The sequence below is a fragment of the Hemicordylus capensis genome, chromosome 2 (genome assembly GCF_027244095.1).
Source record: "Hemicordylus capensis ecotype Gifberg chromosome 2, rHemCap1.1.pri, whole genome shotgun sequence".
Classification (NCBI taxonomy): Eukaryota; Metazoa; Chordata; class Lepidosauria; order Squamata; family Cordylidae; genus Hemicordylus; species Hemicordylus capensis.
In genome coordinates this window covers 163,728,603-163,752,817 of record NC_069658.1, presented here as the reverse complement: position 1 = coordinate 163,752,817, position 24,215 = coordinate 163,728,603, and the positions used below count along the sequence as shown (strand labels likewise).

Sequence of the window (24,215 nt, the reverse complement as noted above, 5' to 3'; positions counted from 1 at the left end):
ATCATCGCAAAATATAGGCGGTTCCCAGTAAAGCTGTTTTTTGTAGTTGGCTGATGGTGGTTTCTGTGGCCCCTATGGTGTTGAGGTGCTCTTCAAGATGTTTTGGAATTGCATCTAGGGCACCAATTACTACTGGGATTATTTTGGTCTTTTTCTGCCACAGCCTTTCAATTTCAATTTGTAGATCTTTGTATTTTGTTATTTTTTTCTATTTATTTTTCTTCTATTTTGCTATCACCTGATATTGTTATGTCAATGATGTTGACTTGTTTTTCTTCTCGACTACGGTTATATCTGGTGTATTGTGTGGCAGATGTTTGTCTGTTTGTAGTCAGAAGTCCCATAATATTTTTGCATCTTCATTTTCTACAACTTTTTCAATTTTATGGTCCCACCAATCTTTGGCTACAGGTAGCTTGTATTTTTTGCAGATGTTTCAGTGTATCATCTCTGCTACCTTGTCATGCCTTTGTTTGTAGTCAGTTTCTTTACAAAGGCGGCACTGGCTGTTTGTTGTTGATTTTTCGACTTTTGCTCTTATTGCATTTGTTCTTAGTGCCCGTTTTTGTGTGGCCAGTATCAAACCCTCTGTTTCTTTCTTCAAGTTGCCATTCTTAAGCCACTGCCAGGTCTTGGTGATGTCTGATTTTCCAGTTATATTGTGCAAATATTGGCCATGCAGTGGCTTATTTTTCCATTTTTCTGCTTGGTTCTTTACTTGTTCTTTCTTGTAGGCCTGCTTTGTTTCATTGGTGTTGAATAGTTTCTTGTTATTGACCATTTTAAGTGCTTCTTCTTCACTGTCCTTTATATATCCTTCAAGGCCTTTTCTCTCTTTCTCTACTGTTTGATGGACTTGTAGCATTCCTCATCCACCAGAGCTGCGAGGGAGGTATTTATTATTATTATTATTATTATTATTATTATTATTATTAATTTATTTATTATTATCTGCAGCAGTAGCACATGACACTTTACAGAGTAACATAGGCAATTGGCTTTGCCCCTAAGCCAACATTTTGAATCCAGTTCTTCCTCTCTGTCCCTGCTAAGCAAATATTGCACTTGGCTCAAGCTAGGAGACTTTGGGGTTCAGATAAAAGAAACAAAGTAGATCCTACAAGCCCCCCACCGATTTACACGATTCATTTTGCAGTGCTAGTTGGGGAGTGGGTTGCACCCATACTGATCAGATGCTGTTTCTTGCACTGCTTGACCTTTTGGATCAGTTTGGTCAAAAAAAGAGAAGCATTTCTTCTTTTCTCCATACTCAAAGTATGGTGAAAACCAACCGAGGATAACAATAATCTGACAAAGTGGGTTCTAGTTACCAAAAGCTTTTGACACAATACATGTGTTAGTCTTCAATGTGCCACTTCAACATAGCTCTGGAAGGTTTGGGGGGAGATTAATCAGTTTTTTTAAATGGAATACGCCGAAATTCAAGCTCAACAGAGAGCATGGTCAACAATTTAAGGGCAGCCTTCCATCGTGATTGCATAATGTTGAAACTTTGTTTGCAAACGGGAATTTCCCTCACCCACCCTCTTCCCAGAAGTCGCCTGACTTCTTTGAAAAACCCCGGTTTGAAAGGATCCAGCTTTCCCCCATCTCATAGGCCTGGGCCTGGCCAAACATGGGGATTGGGAAATGAGATCAGTGGTTATTGAGCAGGGTGGAAGATGTTTTGAACAGCAGATGGAGCTGTAGTTCTGCAAAACTGATAACGGCATTTTGAGAGCTCAGAAAATGTGGCTCTGTGTTGGGGAAATGCAGATCGAGACATGCAAAGGAGGGGAGAGAGGCAGAAAGAGAGAAGCAACTGCAAAGACAAGAAGTAAAAGGTAAACATCTCACAAAACGGCTTTTAGAGGCAGGTATTCCTGAATATTAAGATATGGGCTAAATGTAACATGGTGTGTGGATCAGTTCTTTGTATACGATGGGAAGGGAGATGATGTTCCTTCCAGGTTGTCCGGCTGCTTGTAGTGGGGCAGGGGGAGTTGTGCAGAAAGTAGGGGTAACTTTGTAGCAAGCTGCTCTCCTTGATTCTTGATCAAACCCGATGCCGTCTGTGGTGCTATGGAGTCCCCCAGCTACATCGCGGGCATTTGTGTGTGTCATGTCAATGCCATGGAACTCTTTGCTTCAGGACGCTGTGCTATATTACATAGGAACTAGTTCTATTGGCTAAATGTGGGGATATACACAAGACACTGGGTGCCTTCTGGTTTTGCTCTCTGTAGGACAATTCCATTGTCCTGCCCACCAGCCGGGGGAGGAAATCAGCAAACCACTACTTGATGCATTGATTTTGTCCAAATCTGAAGTCCAACAACAGTGGCTTTGGCAGAAGAAGCCAAGATGGAGCTTTTGCAGATATGGTAAGTTACTGAATGCGTGGGGGAAACTTCAGTGCAGAATTCTGGGCCAGCAGCTAGATTTGGAGGACCAGTTCATGAAGGGAGTGGTGGGGAAACGGGAGGGAGGCAAGAACTTGCTGCTCAGCCCTGTTACCAAACATGCTGCTCATCTCCCCACCTCTTCTGCCTCTATGGTTGTGATGAAAGGGCTAGAGAGTGTCCCTCCGAGGGCTGTGTTTGACCAGGGCTCCCAGCTGCTGGGCCCTTATACTGCAACTGTACTGCATTCCCTCAGCTTTGCATTGTTCAGGATGCAGTTTTAACAGCAGGACTCCCATATGCTGGGGCAATAGAAGGCACAAGGGCAGAGGCACAGCAAGGCTGAGGTGGCCGGGCCCCTGGAACAAGAAATGTAGGTGGGTGCCTGAACCCCCTCCTTTTTCTCCTCCCCACTACGGAAGAACTGCTGTGGAAGAACTGTAACTGTAAGGACATGGTGAAAAGCAAAAGATTCCCAGCACGCCCTTTCTCTCACTTCTATGCAAAGGATATCACACTCTCCCCATGCACACAGACACACACACACATACTTGTGCACGTGCATTCTTTTGGCTCAGTAACATTTGAAAGACATATATACCTACAGCAGTCACCTCATGGATCCATACAACTTTAATAGTCAAGAGTGAAGCATGAGCCTTCACCCAGCCAGGAGCTCCTCTCTCGGGGGCCCAGGGACACTCCCGCCCATCTTTTTCAATTATAACTATGCCCCTGGACTTGGGTGGTCTCTTGGTGTTCTTGGTCAGAGATGTTGATATAGTATTGAGATGCTTCCAGGCCATTGGCTTCCAACCTATGACTTAGGGTATATGCGGATGGGGGCAGCCGCTCCCAATGATCCTCTTTCCTCTCTCAGGTGCTTCATCACCGGCTGCCTCCTGGGTTGTACTGATGCAGCCACCATGTACGGAGAAATCCTGTCTCCAAACTACCCTCAGGCGTATCCCAATGATGCTCTGGAATCCTGGGAAATCCGCGTACCCCCTGGTTACGGCATCCGCCTTTCCTTCACCCACCTGGACATAGAACCATCTAAAAATTGTGAATATGACTCTGTGAAGGTACAGAGCTCCATTCCTCTGTTGTGGGTGGCGGCTGGAAGTGGGAGAGGGTAGAGGAATTGTATGCTGGATGAAGGTGTGCCTGCAAAGCTGTGTTGTGTCGTGATGCTCGGGAGCACAACAGGGAAGCTGCAGGATGCATGAATGCTTCCACTTTGCTCACATCCAAAAGGCTGCAGACTGAGGATTGTTACAGAGAGTTGGAGGTAGCATGGCAGAGCCTCATTGCCCATGGGGCAGGGGCATAGCTATAATTGAACGAAAGGGTTCAAAGAACACGGGCCCCTAGCTCCTGAGGGCCCTCCAGCTCCATCCCTCCCTATTTTCTTCATTGTCTCCCTCACTCTGGGGGGGCCGCCCAAAAGAGGGATGAACACGGGCCCCCTCTCCCCTAGCTACACCCCTGCCATGGGGTATCTTGTTTCTTTTGTTTAAAGTTTCAAACTCTGGCTGAAGGTATTTCTAACATTGTTTTCCACCCCCCCCCATTTTTCTTCAGAATATCAAGCCAATAATATCTCCAGGGAGGATTGCTTTCAATTGTTTTAATCACTTCCACTCCTCTTTATCTCCCTCATCTGTGTTTCTGATAGCAAAGCACACTTACTTACTTCAGTTCTGTGGCCTGCTCTGGATACGCCAGGACCACCACCCCAATTCACAGTTTTAATTCAAATAAAAGGGAGCCGCTAGGCCTTTTGCTTGTAAGGGGAACTATTTCCTCCCCTACCCAGCTACTCACAGCAAAGCTGACCTGTTTCTGCCTTCTTCCACTGTTCCAGCCCAGGAGCGCAAAGACACCGTGAGAACTAACAAGCACTAGGCACTTATTTTTAAATTTTATAAAATTTATTACCATTGTAAACCTATTGGGCTATCTGCATTTACGTTCTGGGTATTCTTCACTGATTCTTCTTCCTTGGTGTATCTGTTGACTCTCATCATTACATTTCTCCTAATTGGCCTCCTTTGTAGTCATAGTTTCTGGCTGTGCTAAAAAGTCTTAATCCCAGGACCACCCCAAGATATCTGGAAGCCTGAGGTAGGAAACCCAAAGGGTTTGTTCCTACACACACAGGGAAAGTGAGCAATATAGGGTCCAGTGCACTGGGGCATGCAAACCATATTGGGGGAAAACCAAAGGTATGGAATAGCACTTCGATGACTCCCGTTCAAATTTCAACAAGGCTTGTACAGGAGAACTTGCTGGAAGGTTGTGTCCATGACTCAGATCCGTCAATGCCCATTCTGCTGCCTTAAATGATGCCCATTCAGCATATACAGAAATATGCCTCTCTGCCTAATCCTACCTTAAAATGTTCCATAATCATCCATTGACAAATAACTTTGCAAACCTTGTGGAGTGTTACGTGAGGAACTGGAGTTTGTTGTTAATGCAGGTGCACAAGAGGAATGCTGTGTGTGCGTGTAGCTGTTTGGTTGTGTTCCAGCCAGGCATATTGTTGACAATCCGGCAGACTAGGTTTCTATAACAGAGACCAAGTTTATATGTCTGTTCCTTTCAGATCCTGACTGGTGACCATGTTGAAGGCCAGCTCTGTGGGCGGAAGAAAAGCCATACTCCGGGCTCCAAAATTCTGCAGGAATTCCTCTTCCCCTACCATACCTTGACTGTCACTTTTCAGTCAGACTTTTCCAATGAAGAACGATTCACTGGGTTTGCTGCCTATTTCGTTGCAGTGGGTAAGGCCTTGACTGGCTGTGTTGCTTTTGGAATGTCTTGGGTAGATATGAGATTCCTTTCAGTTTTGCCTTGGGGTGGCTGCAGAAGGCACCATTTCAGATTTCATTGTTGGGGTTGAGGGTTAGTAAGGCTCATTCTTGGATCTAGTAAAGATAAACTGGAAAAACAAAACAAAACAACCAAACAGACAAGAACAGGGTAGTAATATTATTTATTTATTATTTATTATTTATTTATTCGATCTCTATACCACCTTTCCAAAAATGGTTCAAGGCAGTTTACACAGAGAAATAATAAACAAATAAGATGGATCTCTGTCCCCAAAGGGCTCACAATCTAAAAAGAAACACAAGATAGACACCAGCAGCAGTCACTGGAGGAACTGTTCTTGGGATGGATAGGACCAGTTACTCTCCCCTTGCTAAATAAAGAGAATCACCATGTTAAAAGGTGCCTCTTTGCCAAGTTAACAGGGGTAATGATCTTTTATTTAATGATCTTTTTATACCTTTAATAACTTTAGTAAGTTTATGAGCACAGGTAAAATAAGTACTACCCGTGTTTCCCCGAAAATAAGACAGTGTCTTATATTAATTTTAGCCCCCCAAAATGCACTAGGGCAATTAGCGGTACATCAGAAATTACTGCTAGGTCTTACTTTTGGGGTAGGTTTCGGGGAAACAGGGTATCACCTGCTTTGGGGGCTTTTGGTGGTGGCAGTGGGGAACCAAAGAGGGATTGTGCCTTTGGTATGGATATGTGGTACATAGGCCCCTTTATGACAATAATCACCCAGTATAAAGAACTGGGGAGTTGGCCAGAAATATAGATGCTCCTGAAAAACTCTTGCATGTGGTCTGAAATCCTCTGTGAGGGTGTGTTCATGTGTGCATGCACAGGACAGACCCTAGCCGTCCCTGATGATGCACCTAGATGGAAAGTGTGGGAGATGAACAGGAGATGGAGGAACATTTTGTCACATTTGGTTTATTTCTGTATATGCAAGTAGAACATCTGTGGAGGCAAGTAGCATGAACTTCTACCAGGCAGCAGAATCCCATATGAGAGAGGGTGGAGGAGGGGGAGAGCCCTGCTCTCCAAGGTGCCTTCCAGCCTTCAACTTTCTTTCTCTGTTTCAGGAGTTTGTTTCTGTTTGTTTCAAACTGCCAGCTGCAGTTTCCCTCATATAAGCACACTTTATGCAAGCTCCCTCCTCTTAGTTGGAAGGTGGTGGTTGTACGTGTCATCTTCTCCATTCCAAACATTCCAGAGGAATAGTTGCACCCCAGTACTGTCTCCGGACAATGAACTTCCATTAAGGAAGTATCAACCACTCCTCCTGACCACAAGTGATCAGCTTAGCAAATGAATAACAACATGAATATAGATTTGAAGTATTGCTAGGTATGTTTTAATTCTCCTTGTGCATCCTGAAGGGCTCTGGAAGGTGCCACCATGGTTCCCCAGGGTGTAAAAGCCAGGCTGCTAAAGAGAGGAACTTGCTTCTGCTTCAGAGGGTCCTTCCAGTCAGAGGAAGCTTGCTCAGGGACACTGGGGAAGTGGCAGGCCTCTTCTTAATGTGGGTGCCAAATGGGTGCGGAACTGAGGCAACAAGGGAAGACTAGCCTTTACTAGACTTCCTTTTTTGGGAAAGGCCTCTCCCATTGCAAGCAAAGCTTTTCCCCATCTCATCGTCCTTTCCTTCTTTTCCCATATTCCATGACGATCCTTATCTACATCTTTCTCAATTCCTTCTAGATGTGGATGAGTGCACAGAGTTTGTGGAGGAGCCCTGCAGCCATTACTGCAATAACTACATTGGTGGTTACTTTTGCTCTTGTCCGCCTGAGTATTTTTTGCATGAGGATCAGAAGACGTGTGGAGGTAGGAGCCTGGCTATACTATGCCTCAGTAGTGGCAATCTTTGTCTTTGGTATGGATACCTGAGCTGCAAGAACTTCTCTAGTCTACTTTGGAAATAGGAAAACCCACTGAAGCCAATACACCTGAACGAGCTACAGTTTCCCACAAGGACAGGGAATGTAAAACAGCATCATGGAATTAAGTAATATAATTAAATCAGTGAAGAAATGGTCCTGAATTTTCAAAGCCAACCCACTTGCCCCCTACGCAATAGGAATTTTCAGATTCCTTAAAATAAGGAATTTTCAAGTTCCTTAGAATAAGGAATCGTGTTTGGCTGTTTAGAAACTGCAGTGAAGGAGTGTGTGTGTGTGTGTGTGTGTGTGTTCATTTCTAGAGTAGACTTGAGAGACAGTGAGTCCTTTCTCATGATCGGAGAAAGGGCTCAAAAGGGGCGAGGGGAGGAAGCCTCGAGATGCTTACCTTCCCTGCAGATGATCCTCTTTTCCATGCTAGGTGAGCAGATCGCTTGCCCAGATGATGGCTGCCTTCTGCTGGTAGCAGGGAGTTTCTGGGGCTGGGAGGCCCCCAGAACTTCCATAAGGCACCGTGCAAGTGCATTATGGGGAGCCTCCCAACACTGGTCGGGAGGCTACTTGTGTGTAGGTGCTGCATGGTGTCATGTGCTCCAAAACATGGAGGAGAGTCACACAATCAGTGAGACTCGCCGAAAGGGGGTTTGTGGGGAGAGTGGGCTTAGCCTGCTCTCCCCGCAGGTGATCATTCAGTCTGCCTTGGGTGGCCGGATCGGCTGCCCACACGATTGCCGGCTTTGTCACGGAGCTGGTGGGGCTGTGGGGATCAGGGCCTGTGTGGCCTCCAGAAGGTCCAGAATGAGCGGGACATCCTGGACAGACCCCCAGGGCTGGGAGGTTTGTTTCATCCTCCCGGAGGGGCTCTCCTTGTGTGTTGCTGCAGCGTGGAGCCGCGGCACAGCAATACACGATCACAAAAATGGGGTTAGTGGTGCATGCGCTCTGCGAACCCCGTTTAAGGGGTTAAACGGTTAAACCCCATTTAAGGGGTTTCTCCACTTTGTAGAAACCAGGCTCGCCTGCGAGCCCGGTGGTTCTCACGCTCGGCCAAAATCAGGCTAGGCTCCCTTAGCCCAATTTTGGCCAAGCGTGAAAATCACCTCATGCTCAATTAGCCTGGTTTCTGAGTGCCCTTGCACCCAAGCCCGGGCTAAGCGGCGGGCTCCCTGAGTGAATTTGCTGCTGGACTGCCGGTAGGAGCCATGCGGCTCTTGGTGTTCCACACACACCAACAAAACTGGGCTGGGCTTCCGTAGCCCGGTTTTGCCTGCGCGTGTGTATAGCCCCTGTGATACACAGTTCTGGGGAGATACTGTTGAGGATACAGAACTTAGATGTATACCCATGAAGCTTAGATTTGGGTAAACTGGGGAGGGGGAGATCATGTCAGGATTATGAAATTTAGGAAGTGACTCTGCCAAGCCCAGTGAAACCACATTCCAGACTGATATGTGCAAATTCCTGGCTCTGATAGATGAGAATAATTTGTTATTTCAAAGTCACAACACAGGAGATCAGAGTTACAAGAAAATCAACATCACAAACCAAAAACAGAAGTAGTTGAAAACTGGGAAAACTGGCTTCTGGGAACACTTAATTTTGCCATGAACTCAGACAAATTAAATAAACGATGCTTTGTACTAAACATAGTTAAGAACCTAAACCATGGTCAGAGCTTCCAGGCATACAACAGGAAAACTATGATGTAGAGCTGCTTGCCTGCTTTTGTTTTCCATCTGTTCAGTACTTCGCTTTGAAAGGTCATAGGTTCCCTCCCATTGGCATAGCGCAGCACCTCTTGAGACAAAGTAATGGTTCTGACTGTGGCTTATTGGTGCTTTCTGGATTCAGACACAACACAAAACCACAGTTAACACTAGCCGTGGATTGCAAACCAATTTCAAACCATACTTTCAGATCCGGGTTTGTTAGTTCCAAACAAACCCATGGTTAATGGGCAAGCTCAGGTTTAGAAATAACACGAGACTGTGGTTTAGCTAAATTAAGCATTATATCTGAACCTGGCATGATGCCATTGTAAATTTTCAATGCTGACATGATAAATCAGTTATGCATATCATATAGTCCACCAGGTTAGGTGTTGTGGCCTTCCAGGAGCCTGATAATCCTTCTGTTTTTGCTCCTTGCCTGTAGCTTTCCCAAACAGCAGGCTTTACAGTGGGTTTACTGCGACACCAAAAGTTGATTTTTTTTTAACCTCAGACATAAATTGGGCTAAGCTCCAATACGCAGGAAAAAACCTGAATTGTGTGTATGGAGTGCCCTTTGCTATGTCGCATGGACTTGGGGGTAAATCTGGCCAATATGTGAATGCACACCCAGGCGCGGGCCGTGAACACGCCTCCATGGGGTGGGGGTGACAGCAGGTGGCTTCTTTAAGTGTAAACGGAGCCGGTGCTCCATGCTGCCCAGCGGCCCCCGTGGCGGGGAATCGCCTCCGCCACTCACCTGGCTCCCACGGAGCCAGCGGCCAGGTGAGTGGCAGAGGCGATTCCCCGCTGCGGGGGCTGCTGGGTGGCATGGAGCAACGGCTCCGTTTACACTTAAAGAAGCTGCCCGCCCCCCCCCCCAGAGTTGCGTTCACGGCCCGTGCCTGGGCACACCTTCCATTCCAGTGGAGTTGTGAGCTAAAAGCCCTGTCTGGCAATGCGCCTGGGGCTGCAACCACAAAGGGGTTATCAGGTAACTGGCAGGCCATCGTAGACTGGATCTGTATTGTTGGGTCATACATTTAGTAGACCTGGAATAAACACAGCCCTATCTAAAACTATATGGGAACTGTAGATTCAGATGTATAGAGCCCATTTTGAAACTGTCTGAGTTTGGAAGTTTAAGAAAAACAATTAAGTTAGATGAAGGCGGAGGGGGGGGGGGGCGGAATCTAAGCATTCTCTATTGAGAATAAAGCCCAGTTCTGAATGACTTGACCAGAGGAAGCCTGAGAGATTTGGCACCTATGGCAGAAAATCCAAATGGTATGTGAATGCTTACTTGCTAACATATACATGCATATGGTTTGTATGTATCGTACTTTGCTGGTTTATTGACCATTGTAAAGCTTGATGCCATGTGGTTAAAATGTAATTGATAATTGGCTGTCCTACTTCAAAATCTGCCAGCTGAAGTGAATTGCTTTTAACTTTGTTTGTAGCAGAGCTGGCCCTAGTCTTGGCTGGTTAATTAACTGATTAATGCAAGGGCAAATAGCTGAATGGCAAGTCCAGTAAAAGATGCTCTTTCGGAAACAGGGGTGTGCTTTTGCCCACATAGATAATATGGGCCTTGATGGAATTTAGATATGGAGCCACTGTCATGTTTGCCTATAATCCCAAAATGGCCACCAATTCCAACATTCAAAATGGCCACCAGTTCCAATATAGATGCCTGTGAAAGTAACATTCTGTTTTTTAGTGGCCATACACTGTCTGTAGTAAAGATATGTTGGCCAAACTGTTCAAACATGGCTTTGTAGTGGAGTGTCTTTTCCAGTAAATCCGACAGCATCCATATATGTCAATCTATTCCAGAATTATGGATCCTTGAGCATGAAGTCACACTTCTGTTTGTTGTAATGCATAATATAAATTTTCAACTCTCTGTCCTTCCACATTTCAGATGCGCCAAGAGAGGAGAGCTGGTAGCAAGCATGACTTGTCCCCTTAGTTAAGCCGGGTCTGCCCTGGTTGTATTTGAATGAGAGACTACATATGAGCACTGTAAGATATTCCCCTCAGGGGATGGAGCCACTCTAGGAAGAGCATCTAGGTTCCAAGTTCCCTCCCTGGCAGCATCTCCAAGATAGGGCTGAGAGAGACTCCTGCCTGCAGCCTTGGAGAAGCCACTGCCAGTCTGTGTAGACAATACTGAGCTAGATAGACCAATGGTCTGATTTGGTATATGGCAGCTCCTATGCTCCTATGCGCACTCATAAAAGCTTAGTACTAGCACTGATCAGTGTCCAGTCATTATTTGTGTCCTTTTCCTTCGAACAAGTGTTTTCTCCAGAACAGAACATTACAAAGTTGGAAGAATGTGTAAACCCTGGAATGAACTAAGCAAACATGGCAGTGACTCCATATCTGCATTTCATCAGGACCATATTACTTATGTATCCCCCCAAGCACATCTTTGTTTCCGAAAGGGCATCTTTTGGCTTCAGCTGAAAGGCAACTTATAGGAGTTGCTGCTCAGCTAAAAAAGTGTTGGGGGTTGGGGTGGGATTCTAAGCAAGGCATCACATGTTGGCTCCAACAGAAGGCCAGCCAGCTGCTCCCTTCCTTGCTGATTTTTCGGCTGTTGCTCTTTTCTCAACCACAGTGAACTGCAGTGGGAATATCTTCACTGAGCTATCCGGAGAAATCACCAGCCCTAACTACCCCAACCCATATCCTGAGAACTCGCACTGCGATTACCGTGTGGCCCTGGAGCCAGGATACCGCGTGGTCCTGAACGTCAACAGCAAGGACTTTGACATAGAGCCCGCTGACTCAGAAGGAAACTGCCCTGATGTCTTAAGAGTAGGTGGTGGGTTTCAGGGAGGAGGAGGGCGACTTAAACGGCACTCTCCCTCACTAGCTTTTGGCCTCTAGAAGCTGGGTGGCAGACAGGAGCCCCAGAAGCAGCATCGACAGTGGGGGGTTGTGACACGCCTGAGCAGGAATTGAGGGCTGGGGGTGCTGACTGGGGCACAGAATCAGCCTGTTTGATAGCTGCTTCTCTTGTACAAACAAGGAAATCATTTGTTGACTGAACTAAAGGTTTATTCCTGAGCAATTCCATTTTCTCATTCTCCTTCCCTTCCCTTTTTCTTTGACTCCTCCTCCACACTCTTTACAGGATCCCCCCCAGGACAAATGTCACAAACAAACAAACAAACAAACAAACAAACAAAAACAGCAAAAGATGACTGGATAGAATACAACACAGCCCTTTGCTCTTGACTACCTTCCCAGTACTATGCTGATGCTTGCGCCCCAGTTTAGTAAACGAGAGAGGAAATTACCCTCATACATGAGTGGGTGAATGGGAAGCAGCGCTCAATTTACTGTATAGGGGGCCAGGGATAGCCCTTTTACTCTTTTTTCTGAGCCCCCTTAGCTGCTGTTTTTAAGAAGTTTTTAAGAAGACTGAGATGATTGACAAGCATGTCGTTTTATTAAACGTATGTAATATTTTCCATAATTCATTTGTATTTGGTTTTTTGCTGCTTTGTGCTGACACAGAGTGGCCACTCAACAATACCTTGAATCACTCCACCGTGAAAAATCTGGCTAGGCGCCTGCTTTACAGAGGTTTTGTTTTACTCGCTCACCTGATGGTCTGGATGCATCTCCCTTTCTTTGCACTGTTCTATGCCTCATTGTTTGTCTGTCTAATCCTCTTATGGGTTGTTCTTGCAGATCGTGACAGGAGACGAGCAGTTTGGTCCCTACTGTGGCAATACCTTTGATGGGCCCACATATATACAGACTAGAAGCAATGTTCTTGATATTTTCTTCCAAACAGACCAAACTATGCAGGGCAAAGGCTGGAAGATCCGTTACTCTGGGGACCGTGAGTAGATATCCCCTGAGGAAAGCATGTTCCCTTCAGGGACAGAGAAATGGGTAGTTTTTCGTGGAACAGAAATGGGATTGCAAGGAACAAAGGTGGAACTTGGGGGTTGGAAGTCTGGTACAGAAGATACTTACAGACAGAAGGATGGATCTCTGTTGGCAAAATAACTGCAAGAGTGGTGGGGTGGAGGGTTGCTGGGAAATTTTTGCAATGAACACAGACAAGGCAGGTTGTGAATGGATATGGTGAGGGGGCTAGGAAATCTTGTTGGCCATTGATAGGAGAATTTCTGAGTGGGTGGCAGTGTGAAGAAGTGAGCAATGGCTAACTACTGAGAGTCATCCATACTAGGACTGAGGTCAAGACTGGAGTTGGAATCCAGGGAGGTCTTGGCCATATCCTGACACCTGGGGTGTTGCGGTGGGCATTGTCTGGCATCGTGTATGGTGTCCTCTGTACAGGGTGTTCTCAGAGGCCACCACGGAAGCGAGAGGGCTCCAGGTGAAGACCCTGCAAGCTGTGGCTGCCAGCTCAGATGGGGCAGCATGAAGCAATTCCTTCTTCCTCTCATGGAGGCCATATCTCTTTGCCTTTGTGGGGCAGGTTAGAGCAGAGGGGGCCTCAATAATCCCTGAAGCAAGAAGCGCACAGCTCTAAAGGTGTTAGTTAGTTATTCACGATCTTGGCTGTGACCTTTGTGGAAAAATGGTGGGAGGAGAGTTAACTAGAGAGTGGGAAGCAGTGGCTGCGGGGGGAGTTAAGAGTGACTGGTTGCTTATGTCCCTTTCTCTTTTCAAAGCAATGCCCTGTCCAAAGACTGTTATCCCAAATTCCATTCTGGATCCCGTAAAAAATAACTATGTCTTTAAGGATTCTGTGATGGTGACCTGCATAAAAGGCTATGAGATTGTGATGGTAAGTTCACCCTCGGGAAGTAAAGGCACCTCCTAAATGCTCTCCCAGCTTGGAGGCAGTTTTGGTCTGGATTGGCTTAAGCAAACTGAAACTTAATCCAGCCAAGAGGTCCTGTTGGTTGGGGATTTGCTGATCTGGCTAGTGGGATCGAAGCTAACTTGTATGGAGTTGCACTTGACTTGAAAAATCAAGTATGCAGTTTGGGGGTGCTTCGGGACCAGAGGTGTCCCTGGATGCCCAGGTGTCTGCTGTGGCCAAGAATGCTTTTGACCAACTTTGTCTGACTCGCCAGTTGTAGCCCTGTCTGTAATGTACGGGCCTGTCCTCAGTGACCCATCCAGGCTTAACTGCTGCAATATGCTCAACTTGGGACTACCTTTAAACAGTCCTGAAGGTACAACTGGTGCAAAATGCAGCCATCAGAAGGTTGGTGGGAACAGGGCATATGGCCTCTGTAGCACACCAATTCCACTGCTTGCCAGTTTGCTTCCAGGCTCAGTTGAAGTTTCTGGTCTCAGCCTTTCAAGCCCTAAACAGCCTGGAACCAGGTTACTCCCATAAAAACCTGCTAGAGCCCTGAAATAGGGCCTCAGAGGCCTGCTTTGTGAGCCCATCACTAGCTGAGATACATTTGGACCTCAGCTAGGTTTGCAGGATGACAGTCTGGGCAAGGACTAAGTTTGCAGTCTGGGGGTGCTCATTGATCCAGCATGGTCGAGAGGCTCAAGTGGCCTCAGTAGCTCAGAGCGGCTTTTATCAGCTTTGGCTGATATGCCAACTGTGACCTTACCTGGATAGAGATAGCTTGGCCACAGTAAATGCTCCAGTAACCTCTTGCTTCGATTACTGCAGTGCGTTGTACATGGAGCTGCCTTTGAAAACAGTCCAGAAACTGCAGTTGGTACAAAATAGGGCTGCAAGATTATTAACTGGGACCAGGCGTTTTGATCATATCACGCCAGTGCTTCATCAGCTGCACTGGCTCCCAGTCCATTTCAGGGCCCAATTCAGAGTGCTGGTTTCAACCTTTAAAGCCCTAAATGGCTTGGGACCGGGTTACCTGAGAGAGCGCCTTGCCCCATATGTCCCGACTCAGACCTTAAGATCTTCTTCGGAGGCCCTGCTCCGAGTGCCCCTGCCAAATGAGGTGAGGTGGGTGGATACCAGGGAGAGGGCCTTTTCAGTTGTTGCACCGTTTATGGAACAGCCTCCCCAGTGAGGTTCGCCTGGCATCATCACTTTGTTCTTTTAGACACCAGGTAAAGACCTTTCTCAGGCCTTCTAAGTTTGACTCTGAAAACTGACTTTAAAAAACTTGTAAAATTGTTTTGTACCTTTAAAAAAAATGTGTTGTGATTTCATGTGTTATGGGTTTTTTTTTTACTCAGTGTTTTAATTCTGTGTTGTGAGCCACCCAGAGAACAATTTGTTATGGGGCGGCTAATGAATAAAGTTGTTTATTAATTTATTATTATTACCCCGGCACTACAATCAACGCCTGTCCCTTTGTAGTGGTGCCTTAGTGGTGGCAGCACAACTTTGGAACACCTTCCCTCTCTGTCTGGTTTTAAGTGTTTGTTGAAATGATTCTTATTTGACAAGGCCTTTTAATTTTGGCCTTTCCATCAGTCACAAGGAAGCATATTTTTAATATGGGTTTTTTTTGGTTGTGTTTTTGTAGTGTTGTACGATATGATTATTTCTATGAACCATACCGTACAACAATTTGTTGTTTGGGTATTGTTCTGTTTTATCATCTGTTAACTGCCTTGGGCTTGCATCCACAGGAAAGGTGGGGTATACATCTTTAAAATTAATAATAAATAAATAAAACCCTAACCCTGTTGGTACCACAGTGCCTCCCTGCTGTTTCATAGACTCTGAGGTGCTGTGTGCTCTTTGACGGTGCAACAACCCCTGATGCTCTATAGCTGTTAGAGAGGGTTTTTTTTTCTGTATTTACAACAGGTGCTCAGACCAGAGGGCTAGTGGGTATCTGGCTGTGGCCAGACTAGAAGCTGGGTAACCAACTGAGGTGAGGCTGGGGTTGGCTGACAGTTGGAGTCACTGAAAGGTGGCATCTTCAGTGACAAGTTGCCCAGACTTGTCTTAATTCTTGCTGGGCTTAGTAATTCTTATTGGTGCAGATCATAAGTGTGTGTGTGGGGGGGGGGGGAAGAATCCTCCATCTTTCCACTGTTGAGGAATATTCCTGAGTTCCTGTTAATACAACAAGGGTGGAAGAGAGAAATTATGATGTCTGTGAGTTAATTCTGACACTTCTGAATGTTTTTTTCTTCAGTCACAACGCAGCCTCACATCCTTCCACTCTAGCTGTCAAAGTAATGGCAAGTGGAGCGACTCTGACCGTACATGTGAACGTAAGAGCTGGTTTCCATAAAGTGCTTCAACTATGGCCTAAGACCACAATGAACATAACAGAGGAAAATACCTGAGAGGTTTAAGTGCACACTAAAAAGACAAGCCACTTTTCAGTTTGAATCTAGACTGGAATGCAACTTGCCTCTTCAGCAGGGAAAGCGTATGCTGTGGAAAATTCAAAAATGCTTCCAGCCATGTGCTTTGTACTCTTCTATATGCACATATTGCTTGGAGAGCCAGTGTGGTGTAGCAGTTAGTGCTTTTTGGGGTGTAGCAGTTAGTGCCATGAAGCTCACTGAGCAACCTTGGACCAGTCACCCTCTCTCAGCCTAACTTACCTCATAGGATTGTTGTGAGGATAAAAGTAGGGAGGAAGAACCATGTACGCTGCCATCAGCTCCATGGAAGAAGGGTGAGATACAAATGGCATAAATAAATTTGTTCAGTCACAAAGGACAAGTGTCTTCCTTTGTGGTGGCTGTAAGGTAAGAAAAAAGTGTTGGGCTACATAAGATAAGCCAACTTAAATAGCGAGCCTCAAAATCAATAGAACTTTAAGATGATATGATAAAGCATTTATAGATGTGGGTCTTCTATACAAAGAGTATTAGTAGCATTCTAGAACTAGGCAGTTGGTCCCAGAAGGGGGTGGAAATAGGGTTGGATAGCTTTGGGGTGGGAGATTACTTAAGGGATGCAATTATACAAGGGGCAGAAATGGAGAGTTGTGGCCTGTCCTAATTGTATACAAATGGAGTAATGTAGAAGGGTGAGATCACCTTTTCTTTTTCCATGCAGCGGTAGATTGCGGCATTCCTGATCCCCTTGACAATGGAAACATTGCTTACCTCTCAGGAGATGAGGAGACTGGGTATGAAGCCATTATCCGCTATGCCTGCCACGAGCCCTATTATACAATGAAGAGTAAAGGAAATGGTACGTGCCATCCTTCACGTGACATCTGATTCAGGGTCTGAAAGGGGCATTGTTCTGCTCTGTTTAGGGTGACTGTCCTCTTAGGGTTGGGGGTAGAGATGGAAATGTTGCTCTTGCTAGGAGTCTTTTCCTTGTACATAAGTCAAGTAGCTAACATCCAGACTAATTTACTGAATTAGTCTACTACTCAGGGAGCAATCTAAAGGACTACTACATTTCAATAGGACTTCCTCTAGTAAATATAGTCAGGAGCAGGATGTCAGCCAATGGCCTTTTGAACCACATTTCACTTCTATAAAAGTAACACCATCACAAGTCAGTTTTCCTCTTGTTAGAAGATTTAATGAATAATTTAATGGGCCACCAACAGTGAGACGGACCTTTCCAAAGTGGAGCTGATACATATTAGTCTGTGTATATGTCTGCAGTGTAGATGTGCACAAGAATATCCAGCTGCTTGCATGTCTGCACTGCACACCTGGTTGGGAAACATACAATGAGCCATTACCTTGCACATTCCAAATGTCCACACCAACATGGCTTCACTTCTGCAAGTTTACTCTCTGACGATCCTTGCTTGGGCAGAGGGGGGCTCACTTTAGTCTTCTGAACTCTTTTTAAAAAACTAGAATAACTGTGGTCCCCAGATATATTGTAATTTTACACAGCAAAAGTGTACTCTCGGGATCTCGAAATGGTTAAAGAAGAACCTGTGCTAAGTGATCCTGAATATGCACTCCTCCTTTAAGAATGTGAGGAGCACTTTGCTAGATTCTCAGCAAGACTCTCATGAACTAGCAGGCACTTGGTAGCCCACTGGAAATTGGCCAACACTCCACCACTGCACCACAATCTACCTGTTAACCAACCTTGTATTTGGGCATACAATGTGGATTAAAAACAGATAGCTGAACTCACGTCTATATCTTTTTATTTCCAAAGGAGTCTATCGTTGCTCAGCCCATGGGAAATGGGTGGATGAAGAAGAGAGAACAGAGCTTCCGGTTTGTCTCCCAGGTACAGCAGTACATAGCTTTGTATATATCTATCTCTGCAAATGTACAGAGGATAAGTATCAAGTTGCTATTACAAATTTCCTTCTCCGTTGCATCTCATTTGTGTTAACCATTTGGGTTTCAAACCACCTCAGAAATGTTTGACTCAGGACAGGGGTGGATCCAGCAGGAAATTACAGGGGGGTGCAACAGGAATTTATTTTCCATAACGCACCCCCCACCCCAATATAAAAATATTGGGGCTTGGATTTTATTTCTCTTGCATATGTACAGTGCCAGGGGGTGTCAGACTCAAATCTGGTTCCGATGCACCTCTGGGGAGCCATGCAGTCTCGCGCCACCTTCGGTCTTCCTCTCTACTCTTTTTCTCATTCATTCATTCGATTTCTATACCGCCCTTCCAAAAATGGCTCAGGGCGGTTTACACAGAGAAATAACAAATAAATAAGATAGACTCCTGTCCCCAAATGGCTCACAATCTAAAAAGAAACACAAGATCATTCTTTTTCTCCCCCGCCTTGCCCTACCAGTTCTCATTCTTTTCCTCCCCCCTGCTTGCCCTATCACTTAAATTAGCTGAATTCGCTACTTTTTAAATCAAAATACACTCACAGAAAGACTGGGGTTTCTGACATGAGCCAGCGTGAAGAAATTCTGAACATACCTGCCAGTACCAGACTTTGCATGGACAATCCTGCCCCTCTTCCTCTCTCCCTTGCAGAGGTGGTGCTAGGTACTTAAAAGATCCAGGGCTTGGGCCCACAGCAGCCTCCCCACATTTTGATAATTAAACCCTTTCATGCTCTCTTAAATGTATCCAACACTCTCCTCCCCACTAGTTTGCTTCATCCTAAAAACAAATCTCCTTTCAGATTTCTTCTGCAATCAATACACACACAGTTGAGAATGAGTGTGGTGTAGTGTTTAGAGTGTTAAGACTAGGATTGGGAACTTGCGTTCCCCATTCAGTCATGAAACTCATGGTGTGATTTTAGCAGAGACACTCGCTCTCCCTCCAAACTGGCCTCACAAGATTGTTGTGAGGATAAAAGTGGGGAGAAAGAACATGTACACTACCCTGAACTCTTTGGAGGAAGAACACAATGTGTGTCATAATAAAATATATGTATATGTTGACATTTAGTCACATACACTCAAATGCTAAGCATGTAAACTCAGAAGCAAATTCAAATAGCGTTTTTTTACATCTATCACAGCAGCAAGCAATCCAATTTGATCTCTTCTATTAACTACATTTTATTTAAGCAAAAATCGTATGCATAGTGTATGTCTATATACTGCAGTGTATATGCAGTGTATACACTACAGGAAAAAAAGGCACCAATTTGATTTCAGACAGGACAGCAGAATGTCATATATGGACTTACCCCAATTTCTTAGAATTTAAAGACAACCTATCATTTCATGGGCAAGGGAGTTTTTAAAATGAGTTTCTTGTGATCTGATTTAAAAAGCCTTATTTTGAAGCAAGTGTATAAAAATAGACTTTTGGTGGGAAATGCTTAATGTTCATTTTAGCTATTTGTGAAGCTATTTTCAAGAAGTTGGGGTATATTAGTCCATTATAAGATTATTTAAAAGACAATATGTAAGTTATTTATATATGAACTACTGTGACAAGCACAAAGCAAAATAAAATAGTAATAATTATAAGGGGAAACCTCTTGAGAAAGAACCATTTAATCATATTTGGCTATTTATGCCATTTTGAGAACTCTGTTTCTAAAAAAGCAGCATCTAAATATTTTTAATAAGGGTGGGGTGTGTGTGTGGAGAGAATGAAGCCCACACACAGAGACCAGATTAGAGCTATAAGCAATCTAGTATCTTCAGGAACAAAAGGCAGGAACAAAAACAGATACATTTTGTCAGAGCATTCCCGCCCCATTTCTTTTTAAAGCTTTTAATAAGTTTGCACTGACTAATTTCCTCACAAGAAGGTATACTGTTGGGATGGGGAGTGTTTTTCTTACAAGTTTGTACTAGAACAGTTTTGGCATACTTGGAAATTTTTTTATTTTTATTTTAGTTCAAAACTCACTCTCAAACACACACGGGATGGGACTTCTCTCACATGTATACACACATGGTTCATTGGGTGGGGGTGGGGAGAGAAACACAGTGGCTTAAGCATGGGGAACAAATCTCACATGAACAAAACAAACAGGTTGGTTTGATTAAAGGTAAAGTATACTGTCGAGTCAGTGTCGACTCCTGGCGCCCACAGAGCCCTGTGGTTGTCTTTGGTAGAATACAGGAGGGGTTTATCATTGCCTCCTCCCGCGCAGTATGAGATGATGTCTTTCAGCATCTTCCTATATATCACTGCTGCCCGATATAGGTGTTTCCCATTGTCTGGGAAACATACCAGCAGGGATTCAAACCGGCAACCTCTGGCTTGCTAATCAGGTCATTTCCCTGCTGCGCCATTAGGTGGCTGGGTATGCTAATTTCTGGGTGAAGGATCATGGGGGTTGAATCATTACACTAGTTACAGGGGAACAATAGTAGACAGGATTCTTGACAAACCAGGCAATCAGGCAAGATTTGACTTGATTGCATTTGAATGCAGTTGGAAATATAGCATTCACATTACTATATTATCATCCTGGGAAAGCTGGGCAGCTTCTAATTAAAGTGCAGTGTTTGGGGAGGAGAAGTGGTTCTCATAATTCCAAAATAGTTATTCCATCAATAGCATAACATGTGGCTATGTGAGTGTCCCATAAAATGTATCCTCTGATGCAACATGGGGTCTGTTTTGCAAACACCATTTGCAAACTTAATTTTGTGCTCCTTCATTTCTTGCTTCTAGTCTGTGGAGTTCGCCATGCCCGCAATGGAGAGGTTGGGAGGATTTTTGGAGGTACAGTGAGTGAACCAGGCGACTTCCCTTGGCAAATCTACTTTGAACAACCAAGAGGCGGTGGGGCTCTTATTTCAGACCGCTGGATACTTACTGCAGCTCATGTGCTGGAGGGATACCCGAGCCCAACCATCTATGCTGGGCTACACGTGGTTGGCCCAGTTGCCATGCAGAACGCTGTGCCGCTAGTTGTGGATGCTACGTTCATTCACCCTCGTTGGAAGACAAATGTACCAGAACCGCGGACGGACTTTGACAATGACATTGCTCTGTTGAGGTTGAAAGAACCACTGAAGATGGGTCGCAACATCTCTCCAATCTGCTTGCCAGGTGCTTCCTCAGACTATATTCCACAGGAGCGGACCCTAGGCTACATATCTGGCTGGGGCAGGACAGAAAAGAGTCGATTAGCAGTGAAACTTAGGGCAGCCAGAATTCCTGTAGCAAACATGGCCATGTGCCAAAATGTGAAGCCAGATCCCCCTGCAGATTCCTTGACCTATAAATTCACAGATAATATGATTTGTGCTGGGGATGGCCGCGGGGACAGCTGTTCGGGGGACAGTGGTGGAGCGTATGCCATGGAGGATCCCCACAATGAGACCCATTACTATGTTGCTGGCCTGGTGTCCTGGGGACTGAAATGTGGCACCTATGGTCTTTACACTAAGGTGGCAAACTACGTGGACTGGATTGCACAAACCATGAGCCAGCATGAAGAACCAGAAGAATAGACCAGGCTGTCCTGGGGCACTGTCTGTCCCCTCAGGCACCCGCTGTTTCTTTTGCTATTTTGTTCAGTCTGTTGGGCTAATGCAAGAGAAGGAGGCTTGGAAGGAGGCTTTGCATATAATTGCAAATTGGTTTAGATTGCCTGCAGTGCTCTGTCATAATGAGAAATGAATCAGCAGATGCCAAGAGCTTTCTGGTTTGGGGTGTTTCTGACATTTTAAAAAACAGTATCTTGTTTTATCTCCAATTAATTTCTTTTCTATCTTTGGAAACTCAGTACTGCTTAATAGAGACTAAGAGTAATGCTCAGTCCCAGCTCCTTTTCAAAGTCCTTCTCCTTCAGAAATACAAAGCTGGTGAGAAAACAAGAGCTTTAGATATCCCTCCCCCGAAGAAGCAGAAGGGCATGTGACTGTCTTGAGGGATTGTACAGCAAATTCAGTATGGTAACAGCAAGATGCTGTTCATACAGCCAGGAGCATTCAGCTTTTCCCCCATGATGATTGGCCCTTAATACAATTTTTTTCAAAAGTTGCACTTTGGAGGAGTGTTGAAAATGGTTGTGTGCAATCCTCTGGCAATTTTGGTGGAGAGACCCCTGAGATAAAGTGTGAGTTGGAGATGTGGCTACCCATCTGGGAGTGGCTTTGGAGAGTGTGAACTCCATCTGCCATCCATCTCAATTCCACTCCTGGGCAGATTATATGCCCCATATACAGAAAAAGCAGTTTAGGGGTTGGAGGCAGGTTGTCTTGTGGAGGCCCAGAAGACCATGTTCCTTCTACCTGGTTATCCTTTAAAAAATATTATTTTTAAATATACCTCCATGGTTCCCCCCCCCCCCGAACACTTATACATCAGAGCAGCCCAGTAATGTTTCCTTTCATAAATAAATAAAGAAGTAATAACAGTTTCCTGGTTTCTGGGGAGGGGGCCTGCCTGGTGCTTCTGGCCAATGAGATAGCCTTTCCAATGAGGTAGTGATAAGGTAGATCTTCCAGTTGCTCTAGTGTTCGGCTGTGCTTGCACAAGAACGTCATTCTCTCTCTCTCTTGCTCTCCAGGCAACAGTAAGAATGTAAGATACTTCCATTCCAGGGGGCAAATTCCCATCCCTTGGCTTCACTACCAAAAGTTGCCGCTAAAGTTAGTTCTCCTTTACAGTAGTTGGAGCTTCCCATTGATGTAGCATGCAGTTGTTATTGCACAAGAACACTGGGAAATATATATTTTAAAAGACAGAAATTACATTTGCGGGGATTTGCAGGCACCACACATGCATGTACCCCCCCTTCTCTTCACTACCTGGACACAGGTAAATGTGCAGCAGGCGGGCACCTCCTTTACAATCTTATTGGCCAGTTATGGGTGGGATGGATCACGGGGGAGCTGGCTGTGTGAACAAACCAGTGTTTGAAAAACCATAATTCAACATAATCAACCATAATAAAAAGCAGCAACGTGAATGGCCTGTTTACTCCAATGTATGCTTATTTACACTTATACGCACCTATACATGCTTTATATACTCTTATCCTAACTTACACCACTTCCTCCCACAGTAAAGTCCCCAGTCTGGGAAATAAAAGTCGTCTTAGTCTTTTATGGATTGAACAGAAAAAAAATGGGAGGCATTTTGAGACTTAACTGTGAATCTTTTTTATTGTTGCAAATAGTCTATTTGGCTTCAACAGACTTTTCTGCCATTCTTCTGCCAGTTTTGTCTTAGCATCTGCTGAAGTGAGTCATTGCCTATCAAAGCGAATGCTTGTCTGTAATAATAAAATAATAATAATAAAATCTGAAGCTAGTCTCAAAGTGCCACTCATCATGTGTTTTCTATCAAAAAGAAAAAAGAAAAAGATTAGTGGCAACCAGCTGCTGCGATTATTCTCAGTGCTTTGAGATGCTGTTTGAAGCCAAAAAGCTTTTAAAAATAAAATGTTCACATTTGCCATGGTTCAAATACTACAGATTTCACACCTCATAGTATCAAATTCATGGATAATGAAATTAAACCAGCCTAAGACTTGTATTGAACTTACAATAATAAATGAAAATGCTAACCATAAAAGGCTTTTAGTCTAAATTTATGACACTTTGCTTATGGAAAACTGGGAAAATTAAATTGCTATACAAATTGAGATGGGAAAAAGACCTTAACTGAGACATCAATGACCTTAAATGGAGCCAAATTTGGAACTCGAACTCTATGCAATCCTTCTCTTTAAATATTAAAGAAAACATATACGAGGATGTTTGTATATGACCAGATGGCATCTCGCGCCAGCTAATTTGACAGCATCAAATTCAGTAAATTCCTCAAAATGCTGGAAGAGAGCTGGTAGTAAAGGAAATTTTTTCCACCATTGGTGGACATGCCCTTTTGTTTCTAAATGCTGGCTCAGGATTCATAAGCATATTGTTGCAATTACGAACTATAATATTCCACTTGATCCTATAATCTATCTACTTGATATACCTCTTCGAGATGAGCTTGGCACTTCATGCAGCAAGCTCTTATTGATTGATTTGATTTGATTTGATTTGATTTCTATACCACCCTTCCAAAAATGGCTCAGGGCAGTTTACATTAAAACAAAACAATTAAAATCAATTAA

General features: G+C 44.6%; 1 protein-coding gene across 2 annotated transcripts; it reads left to right on the top strand.

The window, feature by feature from the left end:
• Positions 1-1,493: 1,493 nt before the first annotated feature.
• C1S (complement C1s) lies at positions 1,494-23,668 on the top strand. Of its 2 annotated transcripts, none has more exons than XM_053290794.1 (12): positions 1,494-1,844; positions 2,273-2,384; positions 3,283-3,487; positions 5,014-5,191; positions 6,951-7,076; positions 11,489-11,688; positions 12,571-12,724; positions 13,527-13,642; positions 15,945-16,023; positions 16,823-16,960; positions 17,903-17,977; positions 20,813-23,668. In XM_053290794.1, exons 2-12 carry the CDS (start codon positions 2,365-2,367, stop codon positions 21,595-21,597), a joined length of 2,076 nt encoding a protein of 691 aa, XP_053146769.1. In that variant the 5' UTR covers positions 1,494-1,844; positions 2,273-2,364; the 3' UTR covers positions 21,598-23,668. The 2 variants fall into 2 exon arrangements, with proteins under 2 accessions (XP_053146769.1, XP_053146767.1); XM_053290792.1 differs by having other exon boundaries at positions 2,247-2,384.
• Positions 23,669-24,215: the final 547 nt, after the last annotated feature.

Bases quoted from the DNA above. Each gene is read 5' to 3' on its own strand.
- C1S (XM_053290794.1), top strand. From the start codon at position 2,365: ATGGAGCTTTTGCAGATATG. The intron at 5,192-6,950 runs GTAAGGCCTTGA...AATTCCTTCTAG, and splicing joins TGCCTATTTCGTTGCAGTGG to ATGTGGATGAGTGCACAGAG. The intron at 17,978-20,812 runs GTACAGCAGTAC...TCTTGCTTCTAG, and splicing joins GCTTCCGGTTTGTCTCCCAG to TCTGTGGAGTTCGCCATGCC.